Below are 20,367 nucleotides of genomic sequence, written 5' to 3'. Positions count from 1 at the left end.
CTGAATGAGTTTGGTCCAGAAGAACCCTTTCAAAATGTTGTCGCTGTTTACTGTGCAAGGTAATGCTTGAGCCCGATTTAAGTGTTTTCCATCGTGTTGGTGGAAGGAACTGTTGTCAAATACTTGTGTATCAATGAGAATCATGTGCTTTGTGTTGCCATGTCCAGGACAGGTGCTTAGATGTATATTTAGTTGAGTGCGGGGGGGTGGATACTGTCAGAGGGAGTGAGCTCAGGACACCAGCAGACTATAAAGCCTTTGCACTTCCAAGAGTAGAGCAGCCTCTCCTGCTCTCTCGTACTCTTTTCATTGCAGCCCTCGCTGCTTAGGTCTTCAAACATGTCAAAGAACCTCCAGCCAATCACGGACCCTACCAAGATGGGGCTGGGACGCTCCATTGCCGTGCTGACATCTGGAGGGGACGCTCAAGGTAAGATGCTACTGTTTCTTTATTGTTGGTGTGGCTTGGATAATTACAGGGTATGATGTTTCCCATGTTAATCTGTACTTTTTATTAACATCAAGTGTGATGTTCTGTGAGATGTCGGCACGATATAAACAGTCAGATCAAACTAATTTTGTCTCGGACCGCATCGTAGTCATAGTTTCCTTCAGAGGGCTATTATAACGCATTACACATTATATTATAATGCCTCATATATACAGTATGGGCTACACAACAAACTGATAAATAACTACTTATCAAATCTTCACATAAAATGATGTCTGGATCACGGGCCTTAAATTTGACACATATGCCCTTGATGTTAATTGAGATATGAAAGATTATCTTTCATCGGATTATGCCAACCTTGGCTGGATGCTTCCTCTGCTCACCTCTAAGTAGCTCATCTCGAGCATTCCTTCATTTTGCATCTTGGGGGCTAATTTTAGTGGCGGTGACCTCCCGGCATGGTGGGGAAATGCTCCCTCCTCCCCTTGAGGTCGCTGTCAACAGCAGCTGTCCAGTGAAACAAGAGCTGCAGCCTGCCAATTTGTCACAACACAAACACACACACTGGCATTTTGCGTTTGAGGTTATCCAGGTGCAAAAGATAGAGAGCGCCATTAACACGCCTCCTGTCCTTTTTCTCTAAGCCTATTTTGGCCTGCTCTGTCGTCAGTGTAATGAAAGGTCAGATTTGTCTATTAAAGATTCAAGTTCATTGGTTTGTGTACAGAATCTACTCTGGTCTCCTCATAATCGATGTTCTTCTATCTGCCGAAGCAGCTAAATAGTATTAGTCACTAGAAATCAGCAAAATGCAATTGTGTGACATTTAAGTCACCCTGAAATTTTCAATTTGATACAGAAAAATCTGTTTCAGCCATCAAGCCACAGACATTCATCCATGTTAGCAAATTATAGACCCATCTCAAACATCCCTTTCTTAGCCAATATTTTCAAGGAAGTGCTTTTTGATCAACTTCATTTCTTGAACTCAAATTGACTTTGATGAATTTTCAGACCTCATCCCATTACACCACCAACTCTTACTAAAATGCTGATATATGCATATTTAGGGTTGAACACTCGGGAAATATCAATTGTAATTGTATTAGATCTCAGTGTGATGTAAAATAAATCAAAATATACAGTATTGATGAACAGGTTGGAAACTTGAGGGACTAAAAGAACAGTTTTCTGAATCTGATTGAATGGCCATGACGTATGAGGGCCCTCAAGGGCCAGTTCTTGATAGCCTAGCAAACCAGTTCAACTCTGTACCAGCGACTGGTCTGGTGGGAAATCGGATTGATGCGCATTTCTGAAGCAAGGCAAATTGACAGATCGAAGGAACAAATCAGCAGAGAAAAAAATCCATGTCCTCTATCGTCGGCTGCTGCGATTTCCATGGCTCTGGGTTTTTGGTACTTTAAAACTGAGTTTGATGAGTTCAACTACCTTGTGCCATTTTGCGACATTACGCACGAAAGATACGTCACATCAATGAAAGAATTTTGATTTGTCCGTTTATTTTGTGCTGAGCTGGGCCCCGATGAATGGCCCTCCCCACCAGAGCCAATTGCTGGTACAGCATTGTGTCTGGCTTGCCGAGCTGAGTTCATGGACCCTTTTCCTCTGCCTGAATTTTAGATCCTCAAAATTATTCGATTAGTTGCCAACTAATCGCCTATCAAATTTATCGACTATTTCGGCTCTCGATAGTAATTGTTTTCAGATTTGTCTTCCTTCATGAAAGTAGACTGATGCTTAATTCTTGCTTAATTAGGTCATATCCAAACTTTTGCTTTTACTTTAGAAAACAACTACCGTTTTTTTCCGTGTATAGTGCGCCCCCATGTATAATACGCACCCTACAAATGGCATGCTGATGCTGGAAAAAAGCCTGTACCCATGTATAATACGCACCCAATTTTTATGAATTTTAAAAAATTTTTTTTTTTTTTTTTTTTTTAAGTCCCAATGATCGTCACACATGCAGGGAGGCAATGGGTCCCATTTTTATAGTCTTTGGTATGGTCTTAACTAGGCTGGATGTAATTTTTTTTGTTGGCATTGATTTCTCCGACTGCCCGTAAACGCACCACCGCGCTCCGTGCGCGCACGGGACAGCAAACGAGCAGGTGATCGAGCAAGCGTCTGATACGAGAGCATTGCGGTCGCATGGAGCGTGTTTGAAGTGAACAGCAGAGAAGAAAGGAACGGAGCGCGGTGGTGCGTTTACGGGCAGTCGGAGAAATCAATGCCAACAAAAAAAATTACATCCAGCCTAGTTAAGACCATACCAAAGACTATAAAAATGGGACCCATTGCCTCCCTGCGTGTGTGACGATCATTGGGACTTAAAAAAAATAAATAAATAAATAAATAAATAAAATTAAAAAAAAAAAGAAAATTAATTTTTTTTTGTACCCATGTATAATGCGCACCCCAGATTTTAGGACAATAAATTATTTACTTGTTTTTTCTTGTGTATTAATTATTGACTTGTTTTTCATCACTAAACAATACCAAATAAACGACAATAAGTTAATAAATGAAAATTTGTTTTGTAATACATTTGAATGCAAAATAGAATTGTATTCAATGAATCGATGATATCGATTCTAGAAATTCTAGTACTAATAGTGACAGTAAATCAGCCAATAGGTGAATAGTTCAACCCAAGACATACGTATTTTATGGATAGATGGACGGACGAACGGATGGTTTTCTCCTCTTTGCATCTTCTCTGAAGACTAGCAGCACGGGAGTCTCAAAACAACTTTCAAATAACCTGAAAATAAAGATTGTTCACCTTTGTGGTTTAGAGGAAGGCTACACAAAAGCTATCCCAGAGATTTCAGCTTTCAGTCTCCACTGTGAGAAACATTGTGAGGAAATGGAAGACCACAGGCACAGTTCAAGTCAAGGCTCGAAGTGGCAGACCAAGAAAAATCTCTAAACAGAAATGAAGGATGTTGAGAACAGTCAGAGTCAACCCACAGACCAGCACCAAGGACCCAACAACAAGTCTTGATGGAGTCACTATGCATTGTTCAACTATTCTGTGTACCGTATTTTCCGGACTATAAGGCGCACCTAAAAACCTAAAATCTTCTCAAAAGCCGACAGTGCGCCTTATAGTCCAGTGCGCCTTATATATGGACTAAATTCCTAAATTCAAACTGGCCCGAAGCATTGTGTCATGAAATCAAGCATAAGTGGCCTGCTGAAGACTATGAATCATGAATCAAAAAGACTATGGATCATTATTTTGTGATTATCAAGTAATTTGTTGCATCTGAAGTTGAAATAAAAAAGATAAAATGGAGAATGATTTGATTTGGATTAAAAATCCGACATGATGCATTAATGGTGCGCGTTATAGTCCGGTGCGCCTTATATAAGGATTAAGTTTTAAAATGGGCCATTCATTGAAGGTGCGCCTTATAGTCCGGTGCGCCTTATAGTCCGGAAAATACGGTGCTTTACACAAGGAGATGCTGTATGGCGGAGTGATGCAGGGGAAGCCTTTTCTCCCCCCACATTACAAACAAAGCTGCTTGAGGTATGATAAAGCACATTTGGACAAGCCAGCTTCATTTTGGAATAAGGTGCTTTGGAATGTTGAAACTAAAATGGAGTTATTTGGGCATAACAAAGGGATGCATGGATTCCAATCAAAATCAGCAGATTCTGGAGACCAATGTCCAGGAATCAATGACAAAGCTTAAACTGCGCCAGGCTGGATCTTGCAACAAGACAACAACCCTAAATACTACTCAAAATCATTCATGCAGAGGAACAAGTTCTGGAATGACCATCTAATTTCCCAAACCTGAATATTATTGAAAGTAATGGCAAAGAAAATGTTTTTTTCCCGTAAATTAAGCTCAGCAAAATGTTGTTTTCTACTTAGTCTTGTTTCTACTTAATTATGAACGTCATGGGGATTGTTCTGGATATCTGAATTGTAATCTGCAACGTTGCTACAGTTTGGCAATCACAGCAAAAGCAGTAGCCGATTTGAAAGTAGATGCCAACCCCCGCACAGTGAGCTGGACTTCAGTCGGGTTTGGCCACATACTCAGTGTTCAGAAGACCACACACTGTAGAATGGCAAAGTTGACTACTGGCTACTTCTGTTGCCACTACTAAGGTGGAAGCCAGTACTGTTACTGGTTTAATTACAGCTACTGGCCATAATCTGGCCAGAAATTAAACAAATCTTAAAATGAAATCTCCACTTGTGTGTGTCAGGTATGAATGCTGCAGTGAGAGCCACAGTCAGAGTAGGTCTCTACACAGGAGCCAAAGTCTACTTTGTTCATGAGGTGAGAAACAATTAAAGCCCCATTGAATTGAAATATGACTTGACGTACTGTGCATGCTGTTTTTTTACAGTACTTGGCAAATATATGTCGACTGCAATTAAAAAGATTCTGGTTCTGGTCTTTGTGTGCATCAGGGCTACCAGGGCCTGGTGGATGGAGGAGAAAATATTCGCCCTGCCACATGGGAGAGTGTTTCAATGATGCTTCAGCTGGTGACTTGACAACACACATGCTCATCCATCGCATGCAAAAGTAGTAGTTTATCTCTTCTGCAAGCAAATGATTTATATTTCCTTGGTTGGCACAAGGGAACCTACGGATATGCTGTTTGTTCTTCGCGAATTGTCCTAAGACGCAAGAGTGCTCAACAACTTTTTGGTCTTTTGCTGTGGCCACAGGGAGGAACAGTAATCGGCAGTGCACGCTGCAAAGACTTCAGAGCCAGGGAGGGCCGCATGAAAGCGGCCTGCAACCTGGTGAAGCTTGGAATTACTAACCTCTGCGTCATCGGAGGTGACGGCAGCCTGACAGGCGCCAATGAGTTCAGGACAGAGTGGAGCGGACTGCTGGCTGACCTGCTCCGAGCTGGTAAGGAGACATTTACCCCAGAGATAAGCTTTTCATCGGGTACACTCTGTATTAGCCTCCCTATTTCTTTGAGTTATGGAAGTAAAAAGATTATGTACTTAATGTCTGTATAATGTTATATAGACAGTGCCATTTACCCCTTTTATGTTTCTTTTGTTTTTGCCTTTTCATCACACGTTTCGAAACAAACACATTTTTATTTCATAAAGAGGAGAAAAAAAATCTGAAAGTTATTAACAAGTTTTTCATAGCACCACATGTCAGGGAAATTAGGCGGAATATGCAGTGGTCACTATTGATTAAATATCTGCAGCTAAGATTACAGATGAAGAAGCCAAAAAGTCCTCCCACCTAAACATTGTGGGCATGGTGGGCTCCATCGATAATGACTTCTGTGGTACCGACATGACCATCGGCACCGACTCCGCACTGCACCGCATCATCGAGGTGGTCGATGCCATCACCACAACGGCTCAAAGGTCGGACATTTTTCTATTTCTGACAGTTGTACTATATTAATGATACATAGTACACACCCATACCCAGTATGAAAAGGGGTGCATTTACTGTACTGCAGTCAAAATGGAAACTAATGTTCGATGCGTGTATTCACAGCCACCAGAGGACTTTCATCCTGGAAGTGATGGGAAGACACTGTGGGTCAGTAGATGAAAAGTTTGTTGTTTATGTATATAGCTGGACACCGAGACAGATGTAGATGGAGTTTTGTTGTCTCAGTCGAGACATCCGTCCATCCATCCAATGTTGGTTTTCAGCCTTTTTATTGCTTCAATGGGATAAAAGAAACCTTAAGCCTATACAATTTTAATTATAACATATTTAGTTTAAATAAATGTACTAAGTATGGGTGTTTGGCAAGTCTTTTTAAATAATGATAATAATATTAAATCTATGAAAAAATCCAAGCAAAAGAAAATGAAAGTGCAATTTAAAAAAAAAAAAGAAAAGAAAATTAGTTTCTTTGTTTTTATATTTTTCAGGAAAAAAATATTACAACATTTGTGTGTTTGTCTGCCCTTGGCCACAAGGTACCTGGCATTGGTGTCGGCTTTGGCTTGTGGCGCGGACTGGGTGTTCATTCCAGAGATGCCACCAGATGACGGCTGGGAAGAGCACTTGTGCAGAAGGCTGGCAAACGTATGACTGGGCCTGCTTGTACTCCCCAATCCGCCGCTCATGGGTCACCTTGAGCTCTTACAATGATGTACAGCGATAATAAAAACGTATGCTTTCAGCAACGGGCCAGAGGTTCCCGTCTGAATGTGATCATTGTCGCCGAGGGTGCGATGTCCAGAGATGGCAAACCCATTTCATCGGATCACATTAAGAAGGCAAGGTCCACATGATGGCTGTATACGGTACTACACTGTATTTCAAATGTATCGTTTCAATCATTGTGTCAAAGGCAACATCTAAAAGACATACAGCACTGATAAAAGTAAAGCAAGCGATCATTTTAAAAAGTTTGATATGAAGCAGTTTCCATTAAAATGGTATTTGTAACATTACAGGAGGACAAAACATTTAGTATCAGGAAATAAAAAAAGTGCAGCAATTTTATTGAATAAAACCGCCACAATATGGTAAGACGACACGTAAATTGAGTGCATAATTTCTTAAGCATAATATTTAATAAATTTCATCACGCACAACAGCATCTTAACTTAGGAGTCCTCTTCAACTTCACTTTGTCTCTCTCTATTGATCATTTCTGCCTGTATCGCATTTCTGTATGCAATCCTCAGAGTTTCTTCTTTGAGAAACAATGCCATCCACCCTCAGAGGTCTTCTTTTAAAATACCTTGTGAAGAGAATTCAGACATTTGTGTCTAAATACATTATACAGTACGGATTTGAAGATAATTGATCAATTAAACATGTGCAACGTAAGGTCATACTTAAGCGTAGCGATATAGATACTAGCCCGGGGTGCTCCAGTAGGATTTTGGGGCATCCCACTCCCGGTAAACGATACAGCATGTTTGAGAAGAGCCCGGTGCTAAATGACTTGCATACGACCTGATTCTGGGTCAGGGTCTCGTAAGTAGCAGAGCAGCTACCTCGCTGCGATCTATTAACTGTTTTTGACCATGTAAGTTCTCCGTTTTTGAAACGGTGCTGTGTGACGCACTTTACAATCTGACATGAGTCCGCCCTTTTTTACATTATATAAGAACTTGAGCGCCTTCAATCGTATCAGAAGCTATTTCCTGTATTGGCGACTTGCCGTCAGTGCATTCAGCAAACTCACCTACAGTGTCTGAAAGTGAAGAGAGCGGCATGATTGTTCACAATTTTGAAGCGTTTTATTTGCTGTACAGTTCTATGTCCAGTACTTTTTAATCACTCAAATTTGCCAATTTGACTTTAAGTCATTTCCCTTAAGTTAGGCTCAGTTGAGAAACAAATTATTAAACCTGATTGGTACCAATGCTCCTAATAGACAGGAGCAACAATCAAAACGTCCAAAATAACATAGTACTATATATTTATTTAGCTTAAATCATTTTGAAAGCAGTGTATTGCTGTGCAGTAATAACATGAATGGATTTATGATTTTTGGTTCTCCAGCTGGTAACTGACAGACTTGGCTTTGACACACGGACCACAGTCCTTGGACACGTACAGAGGGGAGGGACACCCTCTGCTTTCGACAGAATCTTGGTCAGTACATCAATCAAACATCCCTACATTTGAGTTGTCATTATGAAAGCCCCTACCATCCTTTGAATTGGCACACAAGCTATGAAATCACATAATCATGAATTTGAATCTGTGCGCGTGTTCATTCATTTGTTCATTCATTCATTCATTCATTCATTCATTCATTCATTCATTCATTCATTCATTCATTCATTCATTCATTTTTCCCTCAGAGTGCCACTGTGACTGAACCCACCCACATGCAGCAAATTTTTGGGCTTGTCATATCAATGGGGCAAATTTACGTTTTATAAGGTTATATGGATTCACATCACATTTGTCAATACTCGATGCAAAAGACTGGCTAATATTATCATAATAAATGTGTTAAAAACAATACCTATGTCTCTTGAGTTGGAAAGAGTTCCTCTGAAGTTTCCTTTAGATTAAGCAACTGGTTGGGTCGAAGTTGCTTTAATGATATTTGAAGCGTACATAAATTTAAAATAGCATGGTATCTTTTTTCCTTTGACTGACTATTTTCAGATCACTTTTACATGAATAAATATTAGAACTAGGGTTACTAATAGCGTTTGTATTTGCTTTTATTTTTCTTACAAGGTCTTGTTTAAAATCATCCGTAATCCAAAATTGGAGATGAGTTGATGAATTTCATTTGGGAGATATTGGAGACAAGCAAAACCACAAATGGATGGAAACTCACCTGACTGTATGGGTGTGCACGTTTCTCCCCTTCAGGGCAGCAGAATGGGCGTCGAAGCGGTGATGGCTCTCCTGGAAGCCACACCAGACACCCCAGCCTGCGTGGTCAGCTTGTCTGGCAACCAGGCGGTTAGGCTGCCACTCATGGAGTGTGTTCAAGTGGTATGTCTGTCCGTCTCTTGTTGGGACTAAAGGGAAGTCAAATAAAATGGGTGATTTCCCAGCTGTTATAATTGAAGAAATAACAGTCATACAAGGAGCTTCGGAACTAGGGTTACTTGAAAAATACCAATTACCTGTTAGAAATATAGTAACAATCCAATAGACAAAATATTGAAGTCATCTTTCCTTTTTTATTGTAGTTCAAGTCTGTTTTTATTTTGGTCTTGATCAGTTTGGTTAAGATTCATGAAAGAAGGCCTGTTTCATTTTGTTCAACTGTTTCTTTTAAATTGTGTCCAAATGAAACTATGTTTATTATTATTATTTATTTTATTATTATTATGTTATCATTTATATTATATATATTATTATATATAATGTAATATGTTATATTATATATATATATATATTATTTCGATTTATATTTATTATCAGTTGGTTTGAATGAAAATTATTAGGGGTGTAAATCGCGGGTTTTGTCATAATACGATATAATATCGATACAAAGAACTACGATACCATATTTGTCAATATCTTAAAGCCTGCTGCGATTCATTCACGATATATCGCGATATAGTGCTCTACGATCGATTTTTTTTTTTAATAAAAAATATAGAACAATATCCTGATTTATAACAATTCATACGCAAAATCAACAAGCTACTGCAAACTCTTTATTTAGGAAATTACAAGAGTATTGCAGTATACAAAGTGCTTATTTTAATACTGAACTTTGCTGTCGTGTTTTTTCTTTAAATGTGCGGCGAGATTTGTGCTCCCTGAATATTTGATCACCGCATGGCAGGATTTACAAACTGCACGTGTCTTGTCCGTTGAGCCATCTTTTCTTTGGAATCCAAAGTGCTTCCAAAGAATGACTTGAAGCCTAAAGGGGAGCCAATTTCCTCGTCTTTTTGGACAGGAGCCATAGCACCAGCCCAGGAGCCGCGTACTAGTTGTCGACTCCCCTTTCACGTGCCTGCTCTGCTCACAACACAACACGCCGCTCACTGCTCCCGGAAAGAGGAAGCAAGCAACAATGAACTGGATTTCAAAATAAAGTCGCGTCTAATGTCCGAGGTCAAACACGGCGATATAAATCGATGTTTAAGTTTAGCATCGATGCCAATAAATCGTAGAGCATTATATCGATTAATCGATGTGTATCGATGTATCGTTACACCCCTAAAAATTATATTCTGTTTTTAATATGACACTATTTTGTGGCCTAAATGAGATTGATAAAGGGAACCAAAAATATATATATTTGTTGCCCTCTAAGATTTGTATTTTAATAACGCTGCACTAAGATGTGATTGGAAGTCTGAGTCCCTGGTTTGCTATTTCTGCCATCCAGACCAAAGAAGTTACTGCTGCCATGGCTGAAGGCAGATTTGAGGATGCTATCAAGCTCAGAGGAAAGTAAGATGGTTATGTTATACTATAAATCAAAGTATTTCATATTGTTGCTGTTATTATTAAATCATGTGCCACTGGGTGTCGGCAGAGACACCTACGAAGAAACAAAGTCAACTCAGGTAATTTTGTTTCGACTCTCAACCTGCAGGAGCTTTGAGAACAACTGGAACACATACAAGCTGCTGGCCCACATTAACCCCCCAGATGTTCAAGTAAGGACCATCTGTCTCATCAATACCGGTGTTGTCATTTTGGGGTATTGTAATGCATGCTCAAAATATTAAATACGAAAATATAAATGTAATGTTACTTTTTCAACAAGAACAGTCATCTCATGAGAATAATGTCATTTCATCAAGGAGAACTATTGTCGTCACCACCACATTCAATGCATTTTTGAACTTTGCTGCATTTCTCCAAGTTAACTATCACCCCCGCCTTGTGTCAGAGCAACATCAACGTGGCCGTCGTAAATATCGGCGCCCCCTGCGCTGGTATGAATGCAGCCGTGCGTGCAGCCGTCAGGATGGGCATCATCCAGGGTCACAACATGCTGGCCGTCCATGACGGCTTTGACGGGCTCGCACATGGACAGGTACCTACCGTCACTTGATAACATACACAATTCCTTCGATCTCTAGACAGAGCTTTATTTGCCAACAAGCCAAGCTTCACTATTAATTCACAGAATTGAATCATTTCATCCTGCTAATCAGCAAATATTGCCGAAAGCATAATTATAATTAAATAATCATATGGAAAGTATGAAAACGTTTGGGGACAATTTTCAAGCTTTACTTTTATAAATCATTGGTTGTTCAGATCAACGATTTCAGTTGAATATTTCATTATCAGATGAACAAAGTAGTCATCACCACACTTTATTGCTGCTTACCTGAGATTGTTCTTGGCCTGCCAATGCATGCCTTAATTAGAAGTGAGCTTGTGGTCTTCCGTTTCTTCACCATGTTCCTCATAGTGGAAACTGACAGCAGAGATACGTATCTGGGCTAGTCTTATGTTATCAGTCTCCTCAACCAAAGTGTTGCACAGTTTTTGTTTTTAAGTCATTTTGAGTTGAGCTGTTTTGATGCTCGTATATTGCTAGTCTTCAGAGAAGATGCAAAGAGCAGAAAAACATGCAAGAGGGCACCTTAAAGACAGTTTCTCATGATTGGCTTGACCTCTGTCCGTCCACCGTCCATCCATCCATCCATCCATCCATCCATCCATCCATCCATCCATCCATCCATCCATCCATCCACCTACCCACCTTCTTCCGCTTATTAGAGTCACAGTGACAGCAGCATTAGCAGGGAGACCCAGACTTCCCTCACCCCAGATAGTCCTTGTCAGCATGTCCTGGGTCATCCCTGGGGTCTCCTGCCAGTGGGATGTATCCCAAAAATCTCACCAGGGAGGAGTTCAGAAGGCATCTTAACTAAATGCCCAAGTCACCGACTCTGGGTCCTCTCAATGCGGAGAAGCACCACCTCGACTAAATGAGATTCTCTCGAAGGGAGTGCCCAAACAGCCTGCGAGGAAACAAATTTTGGCAGCTTCAACACACACTTGAATTGTATTGCTGCAAAAGATGTATCTATCTAGTGCTTCGTTAATGGCTGATATTTGCTGAATGAATCGATAACTATCTTAGCTAGAGATAATTTGATAACGTCAGGAAATATGTACGTACGTACCTGGTAATGTGTGCTCACTTTTTATCCCACTCCGTTTCATCCTTTCCGACAATATAGGGCAGATAGGTATACTATGTGACATCATAGAAAGAAAGGTTTCTGTTTGAGAGATATTTATTTTGATAAGTTACTGTTTTTAGTTTGGAGTTAGTTTTCGTGTGTTTGTAGTTACTTATTTTTTTGTAGTTTTTTTTTTTTTGTGTTCATAGTATCATTGAAAAACATTCATCTTATTCAACTCGTTTGATTTTTTTTGTTTTGATTTTTGTTTGTTTGTTTGTTTGTTTTGTTTGTTTCCAAACAAAAAAGTATAGCACAAAAAAATTACGCCATGATGGTGGAAAGCAAGCAGGTTGAAACCCCTGCCGATGAGGGGAGCCTTATTTATTATTCAGGGAGTTGGCAACCCTACTTGGAAGAGGTACTTTTAAGGTTTCGAGCTTCTTTGGGAAATGCAGCTTGTGTGGATTCTGCCATGTTATTGCTATTTATCAACATCTCTCATGTGTAAGTTTTATCACGTGCCTGGTGTGCACATTTTTCGGCTATCCAAACTCTCCCGTCCAGATTTCTGACATACTCACACTCTGACATCATCTAAATGAATGAAAGAGGCATGAGTCGTTAAAGTCTGAGACTGGCTGACACAGGGATCAACAGCAAGTCTGCGTTTCTGTGAAGCGCTCTTTATACTGCTAACCTGCAGCCATGTTCGTGACAACAGCTTAGCTCCCAGTGATCAATCGCTTTTCTTTTGGCTGGGTGTCAAATCTCTGGTTTGTAATGATTTTTGGGATTGCCCCTAACTATTACAAACAGTGACACGGTACAAGGGATGACCTGTGGCAAATGATGTGTCCGTTGTCAATGCATTGTGGGAAATACAGAAAAAGTAGTTATCCTTGACAACACATAAATCAATAAATCAATGAATGAATGAATGAATGAATGAATGAATGAATGAATGAATGAATGAATAAATAAATAAATAAATAAATAAATAAATAAATAAATAAATAAATAAATAAATAAATAAATAAATAAATAAATAAATAAATAAATAAATAAATAAATAAATAAATAAATAAATAAATAAATGAATGAATGAATGAATAAATGAATAAATGAATAAATGAATGAATAAACACTCATTTCCAACATTAGTACTGGGTATCCTTGGGTATTCCCTCCCACACACATGCACAGAATTTGGGTTAAAAAATGTGTTGTGACAATTCATGTCCCCTCTCCTGTTACAGATTGAGCCCATTAACTGGAATTCCGTGAGTGGCTGGACTGGATTGGGGGGCTCAAAGTTGGGCACTAAAAGGTAGACATGTACAAGGGCCTCAAAGCGAAATGTTTTTAAACAGTTGTTGCCATAAGAAATCATGATAAGTGTTACAAGTCACATTTTAACATTATTAGGTGTACAAAAACTGAGTGAATGTTTCCTATCTCACATGAATTACATTCTATGGTTTAATGTCATCACATTTTAATCTCTGTGGGTGGCATCCCAAACAGTAAAACAAACTTGGGCGAGTTAATCCTTTAGAATCACATTTATGGAGCTGAAATCTCACTGTGTTTGCTGTTTCTTGTGTGGTGTCGATTTGAACTCCAAGATAAGGTTTGACCTTGAGACCTTTTTCCACACACTTTGGTTGAGTGGAACATTGTAACACTTCCTCGGTATTTGCTGTTTTTCTGTTCACCCCCCTCAAAGGATGCTTCCATGTAAGATGATGGAGGAAATCAGCCAGAACATTGCAAAGTTTAACATCCACGCCTTGGTGATCATTGGAGGATTTGAGGTAGGGTACCCCGCCTACTGCCCAGCTCCAGCTTGACCATGACACTCATGAGGACATGGGGTTCAGAAGATGAATGAAAGAGGCTCCTTTTTTTTTTTTTTTTTGAAGTTAAGAAGAAAAAGACTCAAATGATCTCCTTGTATGTGTCCTCGCAGGCCTACATGGGGGGTCTGGAGATGGTTCAGGCCCGAGAGAAGTACGAGGAGTTGTGCATCCCCATGGTTGTGATCCCCGCCACCGTCTCCAACAACGTCCCGGGCTCAGATTTCAGCATTGGCGCTGATACCGCTCTAAACACAATCACCTCTGTCAGTGCCTGGACTAGCAACACATACACGCACGCAACTTTTAGTTTCCTCATCTACATGGTGCTCTGTTGCTGCTTGCAGACTTGCGACAGAATCAAGCAGTCAGCAGCGGGGACCAAACGACGTGTGTTCCTCATTGAGACGATGGGAGGCTACTGCGGCTACTTAGCCACCATGGCTGGGCTGGCGGCCGGCGCGGACGCTGCCTACATATTTGAGGAGAAATTCAACATTAAAGATCTGGAGGTGAACATGTGATGATGGAGAAACCCTTGATTGATTGGATAGAGGATGACTAGAGTGGGTTGCACTTTTTGTCTTTAGGGGAATGTTGAGCATCTTTTGGAGAAGATGAAGACGACGGTGAAAAGAGGCTTGGTTCTCAGGTAGAATGAGGCAGTTATGAACTGGAGGACAACACAACACATTATTACTGACTACAAACTCCAGATCTTATTCATGACTTGATTATGGTCAACACTAAATGCCAATAACTTTATTGACAATAAAAATCTTATGTCCCTTGTTGGCCACTATTTGCCCCCTTCGCCACGACTTTTCTGAGACATTTTCTGCAACTAGGGAAGCCTTTTATTATTTTAATATTGCTGATTATGGCATACAGTATAAGAAAACTCAAATATCCTATCTCAAAATATTAGAATATTTCCTCAGACCAAGTAAAAGAAAAGATCTATAACAGCAAAACAAAAAGAAACATTTGAAAATGGCCACTCAGTACTTGGTTGGGAATCTTTTTGCACGGATTACTGCATCAATGCGGCATGGCATGGAGGCAATCAGCCTGTGGCATTGTGATCAACTGTGGTTATGGATTCCCAGGATGCTTCAATAGCGGCCTTTAGCTCATTTGCATTGTTGGGGCTGGTGTGTTTGTTACCTGGGTATGTTTTGTCTATTTTCCATACAAAGCTTTTAGTCCCCACATACCATGCACGCATTATCAACCACATCTTTTCATTGTTAGGCAAAACATTTCCCTCTATCCAGAAAGTTCTCCAATAATCCAAGGCTAACGTCCAGCGTTAGGCAACATACGACATAACATCAAGCATTGGGCAAAACATAAGATATCATCAAACATTTAGCATTAATAGACACCCTTGGCAGTGTCCATGGTTTAGAAAAACATCAGGCATGCATTGAACAGTTTAAAGGTCATTAAGCTATTCAGCCAATATACCAAAAAACATTTGTTATTTCAAAGTGCACTAAAATACATATCAGATCATGAAGTTAGGATAAAAACATTTCTCTTTACCACTTAGTCAATCACATATGAAAACATGTATAGTTATGTCTTCTTTTAAACTGAATATATGTCTTCTATTTTGATTTGGTGGGTAAGTATAATGATATGTTTGAAATGTTTCTTTTATTGATTTAATATGTGAATATAATTGTATGCTTATGTACTTTAATCAATGAGATGTGAGCATATCTGTTTTTGTAGCTAGGCAGGACTTTTTGAAACCCATTTTTCTTCAACACTACCACAAAGTCGATTATCAAAACACAGCCTCGGGTGTCCTGGTGCCAAGTTCACACATGGACACCTTTATGCTTGAACATGGTTTTCATTATGGACAATCCATGTCGAGCACAGAAGTCCAGTAATAGAACACCGCTCGGGTTCTGATCGGGGGGTTGTTCCTCCCAATCACGTCCCCCACGTGAGCATTGAAGTCACCCAGCAGAACGATGGAAGAGCTCTCCAGCACTTCTTCCAAAGACTCCAGAAAGGGTTTGGAAGAAGTGCTAGAGAGCTGCTGTTTGGGGCATAGACATAAACAACAGTCAGGACCCTTCCCCCCCACCTGAAGGCGGAGGGAGACTACCCTCTTGTGAACTGGGATGAACCCCAATACATATGCAATCAATGGAAGAATCAATACAATGTTCGATTTTTAAAATATTCAACAGTGATAGCCCTAGTTTATTGAGGTGCCGGTGCTGTGACTGCACTATCTAGGATTCCTCCATACACAGTTGCTTTGGGCCTGGCCATCCTTTACAAGATATTGAAAACAATATATTGCAACGTCTTTCAAGGTCCAAAGGAAAAATAATGACAGTAAACTGATGTTTATTTGCAACAAACCACACACTATGGGCGCTGTGAGACTCTCTCTCTTACTCGCTCCACCCCAGGTAAAACTATCTTGAACCCGCTGCTGGTGAATCCCAATGATGAACCCTGAAGTGGGAATTTCTCCAATTGAACCCCAGTTGAAAGCAGGCGTCCACAACAGATAGGCAATACTCTTTTGCAAAGCTGTTTTGCTCAATGTGAGCAGAGCAGGGCGTGGGTGTTTGATGATAGTTTTGGGGGCTCACACTCAAAACAAAGTGTCACGGCCCGTTCTTTGCTACAACTTTAATCCATCATGAATTCGTTGTGTGGAAACACTGCAATTGTTGTTCTTCCTCCCACAGGAATGAAAACTCAAATGCCAATTACACCACAGATTTCATCTTCAACTTGTACTCTGAGGAGGGTAAAGGTGTCTTTGACTGTCGCAAGAATGTACTAGGACACATGCAACAGGTGGCTTTGCCATGTCCAAATGTATCCACTCACTTTTATGCTTCTGCACCTGACAAGCTCTCTGCTCACTGCAGGGGGGCACTCCTACACCTTTTGACAGGAACTTTGGGACAAAGATGGGGGCTAAGTCTGTGCTATGGCTAACTGAGAAACTCAAAGACTGCTACAGGCATGGTAAGGTCACTTGATATATCTATTTTCAAATGGTTAAACACCTTGTAGTGGGAACGTCCAAAATATGATTTGATCGTGTCAAGCACGTGAGAGTCAGTATCAAAAGATTAACTCTACTTGAATGTTCCGCCTTTTCATGAGTCGCATCATACATTTCTGGGCATTCCAACTTGGTAATACTATGTTCTACTATTTGGCTTCCCGCAGGTCGCATCTTTGCCAATACACCCAACTCTGCTTGTGTGCTGGGCATGAAGAAGAGGGCACTCACCTTCCTGCCTCTGGCCGAACTTAAGGGAGACACAGACTTTGAGTATGATGCCCACACTCGCGACACACTGCACGTGGTTGAGTATTTGGGACTAATTGCTACTCCTCTCTGTCCCTAACCATTTTTTGATGAAGGCATCGCATTCCAAAGATGCAGTGGTGGCTGAAGATACGACCCATCATGAAGATCCTGGCCAAGTACGACATCAAGCTGGACACGTCTGAACATGCCGATATGGAGCATGTGATCAAAAAGAGAAGCCCCATTTGCAAATAAGGGTCACAGACGGATAAACACACAACTGTCATCTGTATTGTATTCATAAGAAGTATCAAAAGAACGTCATACATACATTAAACTCTTTGAAACATGTTGTTTTCTCTGTAATGATTTTCTCTCTCTCTCGGTCTTTCTCCATCTTTTATGTATGTACACACGCACGCATGCACACGCACACAATGTCCACAGCTGAAACGCCAATGGTTGGCTCTGAATAACCAAACGGCACGTTTGGATTCTGCTCTGAATATTTAAATGGTCGATGTGAGACATATATATGAAAACGTGAGAAACCCTCGAAATAATACACTGTGCAGATTGTAGTTTCAAGTGGTGGATCAGATGAACAAAATCTTCATATTGGGCAGAAATACCAGTGAAGCCATGAAATTTATTTAAACTTATTAAAGTATAGTACAAGAATATGAGGTTGTCTTTAGGATTGACGCAGTTGGATAAGATCAGGAACAAGTGCATCAGAGGGACAGCGCATGTTAGGTGTTTCGGAGATAAAGCCAGAGAGGCCAGACTAGGATGGTTCGAACTTGTTCAGAAGAGGGATAGTGAATATATTGATAGAAGGATGCTGAGGATGGAACCACCAGGCAGGAGGTCAAGAGGAAGACCAAAGAGGAGATTTATGGATGGAGTGAAAGAGGACATGAAGTTAGTTGGGGTGAGAGAAGAGAATTCAAAAGATAGGGTGAGATGGAAACAGATGGTTCACTGTGGCGACCCCTGACGGGAAAAGCCGAAAGGAAAAAAAGAAGAAGATAAGTGACAGGAGAATGGCGTTTAAATACACGCTGACAGTGCGGGGTGTACCTCTGAGCAATGCGGACATGCGCGAGAAGTTTGAAAGAAAAGAGAGATGGGAAAGACATACTCCGTGTCACGACTCATCCCCGATCATGTCTGTGTGCTCACCCCTCCCCTCCTGTGTTATCATGTCCATAGTTTGTCAGTGTGTCTCTGTCACGATTCGTCCCCGGTCTTGTCCATGTTGTCATTGTTTTGTCTGTGTGTCTGTGTGCTCGCCCCTCCCTTCCTGTGTGCCCATCATTGGTGTGATCATGTTCACCTGCCTCTTGTTACCTGTCGCGTATTTAACTCCTGTCTGTGTGTTATTCCCTGTCGGAGCATTGTTGAAGTCTACTGTCATGAGGTTTGGTTGGTTCCTGTCTTTTTGTTCCACGTCTTTGTCGGTCAGTCCTGTTGTTGGTTTTGTTAGTTTACCAAGTCTGTGTTTTGAGTTCCTCCAATAAACCCTGGTCCAAGCTGCACTTGGTCGCGCTGCTCCATTTCCACCATCCGCTTGTGACACTCCGGTCCTTGAGGGCCTGCATGTTTTTTTTCTTTCTGTTGCAACACCTAATTCAAATGATTATTTATACATATATATATATATAAAAAAAAAAAAATTCCCCTCTCACCCTCCGCGGGTGGTCTCCCACTCCAAGCTCGGGTCCTCTACCAGAGGCCTGGGAGCTTGAGGGTTCTGCGCAGTATTTTGGCTGTTCCTAGCACTGCACTCTTCTGGACTGAGACGTCTGATGTTGTTCCTGGAATCTGCTGTAGCCACTCCTCCAGTTTGGGGGTCACTGCCCCAAGTGCCCCAATGACCACGGGCACCACCGAGGCCTTCACTTTCCAGGCCTTCTCAAGCTCTTCTTTGAGGCCCTGGTATTTCTCTAGCTTCTCAAGTTCTTTTTTCCTGATGTTGCCATCGCTTGGTATTGCTATATCCACTACAACGGCCTTCTTCTGCTGTTTGTCCACCACCATAATGTCCGGTTGGTGCCACCTTAGGGGGTGCTTCCCACTTTGAACTTGGGGCTTCCAGTCCATACTCTGCACAGATGTTCCTGTACACTATTCCAGCCATATATATATATATACACACACACACACACACACACACACACACACACACACACACACACACACACACACATACACACACAGTGGAGACTCGGTTTTCGAACACAATCCGTTCCAGAAGGCTGTTCGAGAAGTGAATCGTTCGAATTCCGACTCTTGTTTTCCGATTACAGATAATGGAAAAATTGTCAATCCGTTCCAAACAAAAAAATGCCGCTTTTAAGCATTTTTTCATTTGCGCATTTTTGTCCGATCGCGCAACTGCAGCGCACCGCCGAACGCCCAACAGTAGCGCGTCGCCGACCGCGCAACTGCATTATTGTGACAGAGCCGTCACTGAAACTTAGAAAATATTTTTAAAGTCCTGATGTACTTTCCAAAATTTAAGTGGACATCAGTGCGCAGGGAGCTTGATTTTGTCCGATTGCGCAACTGTAGCGCACCGCGGAACGTGCAACCGTAGCGCGCCGCCAACCGCGCAACTGCACCGCGCTGGTCGCATTATTGTGACAGAGCGGTCGCTAAAATTTAGAAAATATTTTTAAAGTGCTAATGGACTTTCCAAAATTTGAATGGACCTCAGTGCGCAGGGAGCTTAATTTGGTCCGATTGCGCAACCGCAGCGCGCCGGGTGCTCACTGTCGCATTGCTTTAGGAGCGTCTTTGTGTTTTAAAATGGGTTTACTGCTCCCACTTGCTTCCTTTGGAGGCATGATTAGAGTTGATGCAATCCTCAGAGTAACGAGAACGTAATAACGAACGGAGTCAGTTGGCATGCGGGTCCTCTCGGCTCATCTCGCGAGGTTAGACAACCGAATTTCGTCCGACATCCGAAGCAAAAAAATCTCGAATATATAAATGTGTGTGTGTGTGCGTGTGTGTAAAAATATACGTGATCGTGTAATCTTTGTTTATGATGATGTAACTGAGGAGGAATATCTGTGTATATTTCATGGTACATGAATCATTCACCCTGACTCATCTTTCATGATGAATGAGGTGTTACTGAAAAGAAAAGTAAAATTACAAA

The 20,367-nt window shown here is 41.0% G+C and overlaps 1 protein-coding gene across 4 annotated transcripts; it reads left to right on the top strand.

The window, feature by feature from the left end:
• Positions 1 to 255: 255 nt before the first annotated feature.
• On the top strand, positions 256 to 17,549 carry LOC133149969 (ATP-dependent 6-phosphofructokinase, muscle type-like). Of its 4 annotated transcripts, none has more exons than XM_061272214.1 (22): positions 259 to 430; positions 4,709 to 4,782; positions 4,917 to 4,994; positions 5,181 to 5,370; positions 5,684 to 5,849; positions 5,986 to 6,030; positions 6,420 to 6,528; positions 6,627 to 6,722; positions 7,963 to 8,055; positions 8,794 to 8,919; positions 10,277 to 10,341; positions 10,427 to 10,550; positions 10,787 to 10,933; positions 13,298 to 13,368; positions 13,768 to 13,855; positions 14,011 to 14,163; positions 14,245 to 14,409; positions 14,488 to 14,549; positions 16,621 to 16,732; positions 16,807 to 16,906; positions 17,114 to 17,219; positions 17,312 to 17,549. In XM_061272214.1, the coding sequence occupies exons 1-22, from the start codon at positions 340 to 342 to the stop codon at positions 17,451 to 17,453; spliced, it is 2,403 nt and encodes an 800-aa protein (XP_061128198.1). In that variant the 5' UTR covers positions 259 to 339; the 3' UTR covers positions 17,454 to 17,549. The 4 variants fall into 4 exon arrangements, with proteins under 4 accessions (XP_061128196.1, XP_061128197.1, XP_061128198.1 ...); XM_061272215.1 differs by having other exon boundaries at positions 260 to 430; positions 10,487 to 10,550; XM_061272212.1 differs by having other exon boundaries at positions 256 to 430; positions 14,011 to 14,409.
• Positions 17,550 to 20,367: the final 2,818 nt, after the last annotated feature.

This window comes from Syngnathus typhle, linkage group LG2, assembly GCF_033458585.1.
Source record: "Syngnathus typhle isolate RoL2023-S1 ecotype Sweden linkage group LG2, RoL_Styp_1.0, whole genome shotgun sequence".
Lineage (NCBI taxonomy): Eukaryota > Metazoa > Chordata > Actinopteri > Syngnathiformes > Syngnathidae > Syngnathus > Syngnathus typhle.
The sequence above is the reverse complement of the archived record's forward strand: the minus strand, read 5'-3'. Positions and strand labels throughout refer to the sequence as shown.

Coding starts and splice junctions, on each gene's coding strand:
- LOC133149969 (XM_061272212.1), top strand. CDS start 340: ATGTCAAAGAACCTCCAGCCAATCACGGACCCTACCAAGATGGGGCTG. Junction 431..4,708: donor ATCTGGAGGGGACGCTCAAG/GTAAGATGCTAC, acceptor TGTGTGTGTCAG/GTATGAATGCTGCAGTGAGA. Junction 17,220..17,311: donor AAGGGAGACACAGACTTTGA/GTATGATGCCCA, acceptor TTTTTGATGAAG/GCATCGCATTCCAAAGATGC.